Source organism: Triticum dicoccoides, chromosome 3B (assembly GCF_002162155.2).
Source record: "Triticum dicoccoides isolate Atlit2015 ecotype Zavitan chromosome 3B, WEW_v2.0, whole genome shotgun sequence".
Lineage (NCBI taxonomy): Eukaryota > Viridiplantae > Streptophyta > Magnoliopsida > Poales > Poaceae > Triticum > Triticum dicoccoides.
The window spans coordinates 814,654,962-814,665,344 of record NC_041385.1 but is presented as its reverse complement, the minus strand read 5'-3'; the positions used below and the strand labels follow the sequence as shown (position 1 = coordinate 814,665,344).

At 40.4% G+C, this 10,383-nt stretch overlaps 1 protein-coding gene across 1 annotated transcript in view; it reads left to right on the top strand.

Annotated features, from left to right (window-relative positions):
• The first annotated feature begins 8,946 nt into the window (after window positions 1-8,946).
• Window positions 8,947-10,383, top strand: part of LOC119280144 (wall-associated receptor kinase 2-like) — a 5,123-nt gene continuing 3,686 nt past the window's right edge. The window contains exon 1 of the mRNA XM_037561106.1: window positions 8,947-9,847. Within this exon, the coding sequence (XP_037417003.1) occupies window positions 8,947-9,847 (901 nt within the window). The remainder of the gene's footprint in view (window positions 9,848-10,383) is intronic.

The window sequence follows — 10,383 nt, the reverse complement described above, 5'->3', positions numbered from 1 at the left end:
AAATCAAAAGAAAATGATAAAAACTTCGAAAAATAAAATCCTTCGAGTGGTAGTTATATTATTATATCTACTAGTTAGGAAAATTTGAAAACTTAAATTTGGACATGCTTTGCAAAAAGTGTAGGGAAAAATGTAAAACGGCTATAACTTTTGCATACGATATCGGAAAAAAATGTATAATATATCAAAAAATTCAGCACGAAAATCCGCATCTAATGGAGACCACCTACGGCCTGTTTGGAATTTTGTAGAATCCTCAAATTCGAAAAGGAAAAAAAGATATGGTCAAATTTCAGTTTTTTTTAAAAAAAATTGGTTAAATTTGGTCAAACTACTTATTCAAGAAGTATTAATGTTACTACATAATTATTCAATAATATTAGTGTTACTAAATAATTATTTCAATTTTTTGAATTTTGGTCAAACTATGGTCAAACTTATTCAAGAAATATTAGCGTTACTAAATAATTACTTTTTTTTAGAATAATAGTTTCAAACTCAAACGGTGAAATGTGTGACTTCATGCTCAAGCTAAACTCCTGAGGGTTAATAGGATTGACATCTTACTATTGTCAGGAAAACAACAAGTGCAGACTCGGAAACGAAGGAGAATAGAACCTGAAATTTAAGCGTGCTCGGGCTGGAGTAGTGAGAGGGATGGGTGACCGGTCGAGAAGTTAGATGATTTGGAATGAGTGATCCACACTTGAGCAGTTAAGAGAGGTGATTAGAGACTAAATCATCAAATAATTCAGAAAAATAAAAAATCGAAATTTTTTTTCCAAAATTTCCAAAAAAAAAAATTCAAAAAAAAACCTTTAGTACCGGTTGGTAACACCAACCGGTACTAAAGGTCCCCCATACTAGGGCGCGAGCTCACGCCACGTGGTGGCACTTTAGCGCCGGTTCGTGCCGAACCGGTACTAAAGGGGGGGGGGGCTTTAGTGCCCACACTTTAGTGCCGGTTCCATAACCGGCACTAAAGGCCCTTACAAACCGGTTTTAAAGCTCCGTTTTCTACTAGTGATGTAAGCACAATGTCTAAAAATGTCAATATGTGTACAAGTCAATTTTACACTAAAAGTAGAAATAGATGTTATGCACTGTATATGACAGAATCTACCAACAGAGCTTCAAGGCATGGACCGGCAATATATATTTGTGAACCGAACATGACATAAACTGGCAATATAACTTCACGCCACAATTTGGATATAAATATGATGGTACATGACATTAACATTAAAAGTGATGTTAAAGAAATTTCAAGCCATCTAACAAGAATAGAATATCACATTAATCTTAGGCAACAGTCTACCGTGTTTTCCACTCTAATTTAAGGGAACTAAACATGTTTTTGACATGACAGGGTCTGATTGGTCCTGTGATCCGAACAAACACGGAAACGGGTGATTTGGTTTCCGCCTTCGTCTCTGCGTACATGCGAACATGGGCCAGGCCTTTTTCTTTTTTCCTTCTATGTAGGCGGTACACAAGACTGGGTTTCAAAAAAAATTATGATGGCGTAGATCATGATAATTATTGCTAATTGATATTTTCCTTCTATGTACGCAGTACACGAGGCTGGGTTTCTAAAAAAAATATGATGGCGTAGATCCTGGTAATTATTGCTAATTGGTATGATTAAAATAGGCCCAGGTTGGAGCGAGATAATGGTAATTATTGTGTAATTATGATGGCGTAGATCATGGTAATTATTGTTAATTGATAATGGTAAATGATGTGATACAATATTGAGGCAATCCGGTCCATTGAAAGATGGCGGATGTATCGGTAATTGCCTTTGGTTCGGTTGAGATGTAATGTTTCTGCCACAACTCGATTGTTTAATAGTAGTGGAGATGTGTGGCCATAAAGAGTTATATTTCTTGTAGACACATTCAGTTTGTAGGAAAACTAGCACAACCACTTCTTAGAAATATTGTTCATATTCTGTGTTTTTGAAAGAAACTGCACATATGGCCCAAGCTCGTGCAAATAAGGCAAAGCTATTTTTTAAGTTGGTAACTGTCGGAATACCCCTCCGTTCCTAAATGTAAGTCCTTTTAGACATATCAAATGGATTACAACATACGGATGTATGTAGACATATTTTAGAATATAGATTCACTCATTTTGCTCCGCATGTAGTCACTTGTTGGAATCCCTAAAAAGACTTATATTTAGGAACGGAGGGAGTACAATTTATGGCACGCAGGGGCGAGGGCATTAAGGACAGTAAAACTGAGCCCCTTTCGAGCCCTCTCACGCTATGTGCCTTTTCCTTCGTTGGATCACGTCATCTGGTCTTCCTTGGCCATCTGATTGGTAACTGTCCGAGGGAAGCTATTCCCGTAGAAAAATCCGAGCATTCTGGTTAATCGGGCCCGGCAGCCGGATGAAGCCCATGTATAGTACGATCCAGTATTTCCACTGTACGAGAGCCCATCGCCCCCACCCTTCCCAATGTGAGCGAGTGTAACCTAGGTCCGCCGCCGTCGAGAGAGAGAGGGCACCTTGCCGGCGGCACAACCATCTCCTCCTCGATCCATCCCACTATCCTTGCCTCCATGCCGCTAGCTCCTCACCTCCCTGTTTTGATGCTCTGTGTAGGTCGAAGGGGAGAGGAAGACGAGAGGCGGATGCGTTTCCATATGTCAAAGGCGGTCCAGGAGCAAGGTCAGCTGTCGTGGATGAAGGAGTCGTCATGGCTAAGGCAACCCATGACGAGCCATCGAGGTGTGGTGCCGGGATGTACAGGGACGTCGTCGTGGGGACCGTTCAAAAGATGAGTGTCGAGTCGGGCGTTCCGGTGCATCTAGCCATGACCGGCTGGAGATCCTCGGTGGCCGCGCGAGTGTGGTCTTCGTCACTGCTGACTTCCCGGCGCACCTCTGGTCTTTTGAGCAACGTCGCCTGGGGTATCTCAGGCGTAGTGGAGCGGACGTACGTGCCAGCGGCTGGCTCCCGATGGAAAGGTTGCAAGGTTAAGTCATTCTGGGTACGTACATAGGGATATTGGGTATGCATATGTGTGTCCGTGACTTCTGTTTCGTCTCAGAGAAATAATTTATCCAAATTTCAGACATTACTTCTTGGCTACTTACTGCCGTTTGAGCAACAACATTGCATTTCTCTTCCTAAAATTGCTCTTAGCTTTTGATGCAATCGTTCTCATGTCATTGCATGGATATGAATTGTATCATTATGGCCTTTGCTTGGTATGTTTTTGTTTTGTTTCAGGTACCCAATTTCTATAGCCATAATTATGGGCTAATTTCTGCTGCATGTTGTTGATTGGAATAAAAGATGTACGAGGATTCATTAACGGCATGGATTAGGGTAATTGTTTATTTACTGATTTGTTCCTTTCTTTACATTGTTTTATTCTTATTCTACAGAAATCATGCTCAAGGAGAGTACAAGTACAGTAGATATTATATTGACATAAATAGTTGTCTGTGATCATAAGCATTTGATTTACATGCAGAAAAGTTTTTCGTTGATTATTGATTTTATTTCATGCAAAAATATTTTTGTCAATTATTGATTTCGTTTCAGCTACCGAATTTATATAGCCTTACACTACTAACGGAAAAACATTGGTTCAATTCCTGCCCAGTATATTCATCTTCTACATTCGCCAAATCTATCCCAACATTTGTTCCTGGCCATTCGATTTCATGTTCTATTGATAAGATTGGTCCACCTGGTGTATGTTAACAAGGAATGATTGGTCTTGAAGAGATTGTACTTTTATTAATCATGGCATACATTAATTGTTGCTACTATATAACAAGTAAGCCAAAGATAAAAGTTGACACTAGCAAGCATCTCATTTGCATGTGTCTTCTTTTCTGAAAATGAGATGTTCACATATCGAGAAACTTCTACCCACTTGGTAATTTAAATTGCCCCTTTAAGTTTGAGTGCATCTTTGTCTTGATTTATAGCAATATTATTTCTTCAGAAATGCCCCACTTGTGCTGTCCACTTGGCTTCTCTTTGATGTCTATTATTTCCTTCCGAACTATCAAGCAAATTTAACTTTCATGTATTCATGTCACTATATGAAAATTTCTACCATTTTATTGTCAAAATAATCAGATGTGGCAACATGCGTCATCATGATATACTGCACCAGTTGTAGGTGCCCATAAAGTATTTGAGTGCACACATTTTTTCCCTTGCCTCTCTTGCTTCCTCCATGGTTTAGAACCCTTGCAATTTTTATACAAAATCAAACCTCACCAAACTTCTTACCATCTAACATGTTCATACAAAAAAATAATTATCAGCTTATATTTTTCATCAATAGCAAACATGTTCACACAAAAATTAATAGGCACAAAAAACATGACACTAGATGAATTTCAGTGTCAAAACACAAAAACATGATTCATGGGTGTGATAATTATATCGCATCATTGAAATTCTATCCTTGAATATAATGTGATAATATATCACATGATTCAAATACTGCTTTGCATATAATTGCATCATCCATAATATTATACTGTCAAAATGGACGGGCGCAGCAACGCGCGCCTTCGATGATCTAGTGCATGCATATAGTCCGTGTGATTGCACCAAGATTGCGCAAAGTGGTTTTGTGGTTAGAGCTTAATTACTGCATGCATGCAGGTTTTGTCAAGGGTGCATGCCCCCACACACTCCACCTCTCATGCTTTTCCTTTTGACTTGTAAAATTGAATCTATTGTATCTTTTGAACTGAAAGTCTAAATTAAGTTTCGTTTACATATCTGTGTTCCTTGAATCTCATATTCAAGAAGCAATACACTTGTAGCATAGAAACATAAACTTAATATGAACATGGAAGTATAATAATATATTTATTATTGACCTAGGACATATTTCCAACAGTTCTGCACTAGTGAGACATAAGTTATGGAGAACACTACGGTGTGTTTGGTTTCTGTCATCAAGTAGAATGTCATGAGTCGGTTATGTTCCCAGAGCCTATTTACGTGTTTGGTTTGTAAAAGGAATTGGAAGGTCCAAAAGCAACCAATTCGAGGAAATGACATATTACATATTTATGTTGAAGTGGACGATACCACGGATTTGAGCAGACCACATGGAACGAGCTAGCTCTCATTCCCATCACATGCACCTTCCGGAACCCTATCCTCTCACATTCCTCCCTCTCTTAGCACCACCACCCTCTCTTCTCTCTCCCTCTCTCAATCTGCCACCTCTCCCATTTCCGGCACTGGCTTTCCCTGACCTCATCATCTTCTCTTCTCTAGCACGGAGGCCGGAGAACATCGAGCCATCAGAGGTGCAGCTACAGCGATTGATTCGGCGGCTAGCGACAAAGGCAGAGGTACGTATCCTACTCCTCTCTTTGTATACATGTTGGTGTTCGGATTGAAGGGCGGATTTTATCTTGTACAATGTTCTTTTTTGATTCCTTCCAGATATGTTGTCCGATTGTGTTGATTAGTGCATCTACAACGGTAGACGCTTATCTGGGCACTTAAACAGAAAAAATAATGAGGAAAAGATTTAAAATCCTAAAGCGCTATCTCGTTCAACGCTGACGCTAACCATCAGCGTGGAAGACGGGCTAAAAACAGCGCTTGTGCCTCATCTCCTGCGGAAAAAAAGGAAGCACTCGCTGCCTTATTTAGCGTCGCTGTGGCACCCGACGCCAGGAATCGACAAGGTAACCGCTGATCGAATATGAAATTTTTCCTAGCGCCCTCCCCTAGCGCCTAGCGTTGGAGATGCCCTTATCAATTATCTATTTTCTTTGATGTAATCAAACTAGTGTTGCCCAATTTTTATTTTCAATATATCTTGTTGTGTACTACCTAGATCCATGATTAGTAGTCACTAGTGTCTTCCTAATTGCTATCAATGCTAATGATAAATATGTCAGTTTCTTCAACTTCAACATTGAATTGCATAAACATGTTGTCTAAAGTGGAGAAATACCCAACCCCGTGAAATGTCCAATCATTTAGTGGTCCTTGGATGATTTACAAACACTTACTATTTATTTATACCAAACATTTATATTTTATTTGTAATTGAATTTTATCTTTTCTACACATGATCTTAAATTTTAGTTTCCTATTATATTTGGCAGCTACGTAATGATACAAATAAATACCAAGATACATATTCTTGTTATATAATTATAACATATGTTATGGTAAATACAACTTCACTAAATTTGAAGCATATATTACAATTAGTTTGACATAGTTCTTTTTTTATTCAAGACTTTACCTCTCTTTAATTTAACCAAAATATTCTAGATGAGCGACAAAGGGAAAATAAACATATCGGAAGTCTTAAGAATAAGAATGTGATAGTTAGATGAATTGCAAATATATGATTGGTGTTTGTGTCTATTAGTCATAGTTTCAAATAGCAGAGATAGCATCCGCTATTGCATCTGCAATAGCGCTAGCGCAATACCGTCCGATATTGCTCAAATTAAATATCATTACTTTTTGTTAAGGATCTAGAAATATAACCAATAATCTAGTGCTTTTACAAATCCGCTACGTGGACATAGCGCCCACAACATCGCCCGCTATCCGCAATCCGCTACACGCACCGTCGCACCCTATTCCGCTACCAGCCCGCTATCCGCTATTTAAAATCATGCTATTAGTTCTCTTAAATATCATCGCTCAAAGTTATAAAGTTGACCAAGATTTTTAGAATGCATGCTTTTCTATTTTTGTGCAAGTACATTAAATGGAAAATTATCTTTACACTTCATACATAATTCTAGAAAATATATACCGGTGGTTTTTCCTAAATCGTTGCACTTGTGTACGGGTTTTTTCATGGCAAAATATGTCTTCCATGTTCTTGGATTGAACATCAACTAGTATGACATGCATACTATGCACTTGGTCTTGAGTTATCATCATTCGGCTCAACGCACATGAAATGTGTATACATTCTTTCTTGGTTTGATATGCATGTATGGAAATTCTCACTTTGCATTTGGTGAAATATTATCACTCATAAAAGGTATGCGTGGAAATTTGTGCATCACTTTTTTTCCTTGGTTTGATACATAGTCTGCATAATAATGTGCAATTCAACCCCCCAAAATAGTAGTGACTTGCACACCTCAACTTAAATCACCCAAAATCAACCCAACTCATCAAGATTTATGCATTTATTTTTATTGGAAAAAATATACAACAATTTTGGATAACATTGATACATACAAATTAGGACCCACTACTTAGTGGCCCTAGTTGAGCGTCCATATTATACTATCCTACAATCAACATGTGTTTGTGACCAAGGCAGTCAACATCTTTTGCATCCATGTGTCGATGAATAATCTTTTGATATAGATCTGTTTTGCCAGCTCGCGAGAATTACAGACGTGATCCAAGTTTTCAGGCTCATGTGTCAATTGTGGTGCTAATCTAGAAGGCATACTTTGTTTGGTCTATGTCAAGTTCATAGGTCTGTATTGTTGTATCTTATGTCCAAGAACGTCACAAACATGTCATTGTGTATGTTTAAATGGTGGCGACAAAGAATTAATTTGTTACATGTGCTAGGGGTACGGTGGAGTGATGATTTTTACTCCCGAGCTCCGTGAAGCCCTTATTTTGAAATTTAAAAGGAAGTATATAAGTCCCAAAAAATAAAAAAGATTCTAGCTTATACATAATAATTTTTTTTAATGCACTACACTGCACAAAAAAAAAGGAAAAATATGGCGATGTGAAATAGCAAACACTAGTAGCACTAATCACAATTATAGATCTTCACACTTCACTCTTCTGCATAGTTCACACATAGAACCATTTTTCACATCACTAGGTGTATCCCCACATCTACACATACAATTATTTTTGTATTTTTTTGTGTATAAGGATTTTTATTGTCTTAAAATAAGACGTATAGCTCTTTGGAGCTGTGGAAACACATTTATTTAAGTTGCAGAGGTTTTTCTTAAGTCTAAGTTGCCTTTCGTGTCATTTTATGAAATGTAAACTATTTTAGGCCAAATTTTCTGATCTAAAGAAATCATAATATTTTTTTGCATAAGAAAATACAGTGTGTAAGAACCACAAAATTGAATTGCATCTGAATTCGTAGCATACATCGGTCCCACAATGTACAGCCTATAATTTATTTTTCAAAGAAACATAGCAAATTTGATCAAGTTTATAGAGAAAATTATCGCTGTGAACAAATATCAAACATATACTTACAGTATGAAAGTATGTTTCATGATGTATCTAATGATATACATTAGGTATTTTAGATGTGGATATTTTTTCCTACGAATTTGATCAAAATTTGCCAAGCTTGACTTTTAATGCGTAGGTTGTGTGCACCCCCCATGGTAAAGTAAACTTGTGACGACATGAGCTCCTAATGCATGTTTAGGTTGTGCATTGGGTCAATTTTAGAATAAATAAAAGAGGGCTAAACAGGAATATATGGAGGAAAAAAATAGCTCGTTTCCTTGGCATCGAAGGAATCAGAAGCTTCATCCGTGGTCATCTTCTAATTTGTTCGTACTGATTTGCTTTGGGGAAAGTTAAACCAAAAAAGGCCTGCATATGCGCGTGTTAGGTGACAAAGTGAACGCAGTTAATTAATAATGCGAGAATACCATGCACCATGCATCCATGAAGTTGTTTTTACTATTAGTTCAACTTTACCAGCTAGCTGAGATGCTCAACTGAAGTTCTTAACGGTAGGTGAGATGTGAACGCTGCAGGATGGCTTCCCTGCCGGAATATTGAGCAACCTTATAACTAGAGATGGATCAGTGACAAGTTGGCCGCTGTGGCAGACGCACAGTGGCCAGAACGGAACCGCCGTGAATCTCGCTTGCTGCCGTATATAGAATTATAGATTCAATGGCGCGACGGAGAACCACCGTGTCATTCACGACGCCGGTAGTAGTGCTCGTTGCGTCGTACATGGCGGTCTCCTCGGGAACCTGGGCGGCGCCGGTGATCGGGATGCCGGGCTGCGAGACCAGGTGCGGCAACATGAGCGTGCCGTACCCGTTCGGCCTCGGCGCGGATAGCCGGTGCTACATGCCGGGGTTCAACCTAACCTGCGACCACGGACGGCTCCTCCTCGGCAACCTGCGGGTCATCGAATCCATCGACCCCAATTTCTACATGCTGACCGTCGTCCACACCGGCGACGTTCGAACCGACGGCGCGGGGCGCGGCATTTTTGGTGACGGAGGCGTCCTCGGCGACGACGGGCCGTACGCGCTGTCGTCCGCCGGGAACCAGCTCGTCCTCGTGGGCTGCAACGTGCGGGCGACGCTGAGGAGCGGCAACGTCACCATGAGCAGCTGCTCCTCCTTGTGCACCAATGGCTTCGACGGGCACACGGAGATGCTATCGAGGCTGGACACCAGCATGCTCTGCTCCGGCATCGGGTGCTGCCAGGCGCGCGTCGTCGTCGACCGCGAGGAGCTCGTCCCCGTCACCTCCTACGACGTGCAGCTCGAGTACTTCGGGAGCAACCGCAGCCGCGACGGTGAGCGGTGGCCGCCCCGAGTGTTCGTCGCCAGGGACGAGTGGTTCTCGCCGTGGAGCGTCTCGCAGCAGCTGTCGTCGGACCTGCAGGCCGCCGCGTCAATGGAAGTTCCCGTGTTTCTCAGCTGGGAGGTCATCGTTAGGGGTGCCTACGACCACGGCGACGACGCTGGTTCCTTGCCGGCGTGGGAGTGTCCTAGGGACGCGGCCCGCATGGTCTGCAAGAGCAACCACACTGGGTGCACAAAACGTGAAAGAGGCGGCTACACGTGCTACTGCAAAACGGGCTACGAGGGCAACCCCTACACCACCAACGGATGCCAAGGTTAGAACCACCGTTTTCCCAGACAATTTTACTAATGTAAGTCGTCTGAATTTAGAATTTGGGTCAGTCGATTCGGTTGAGAAGGATGGAGCAGGTTTTTGAGCATGTGCACCCGGGCCATTCCTATTTAGCCACTCATTTTCTGCAAGCGATTCGTGCAAGTATTTTTCTCTTTCTTGTTTCTCTCATATAAAATATGTCTTGAACTTCAAACTTTGCAGCACAACAAAGCTTTCTAACTAAAATGTGGGATAAAACTTTCAGATGTTTTCATCCAATATAAATATACAAAATGAGATTTGTTTGATTAAAAAAACTCTTTTTTAGTATTTATGTTGGACCAACAAATATGAAAGTTTTATCCTACATTCTAGGTAGAAAAGCTTTGTTGTGCTGCAAAGTTTGAAGTTCAAGACATGTTTTATACGAGAGAAACAAAAAAGAGAAATTTACATGTAGTAAGTTAGTTGTGTAGAACATATCTCAACACAACATTGAGCAGCCAGGATAGCGAGACCCGGGTGCATATGCTCAAA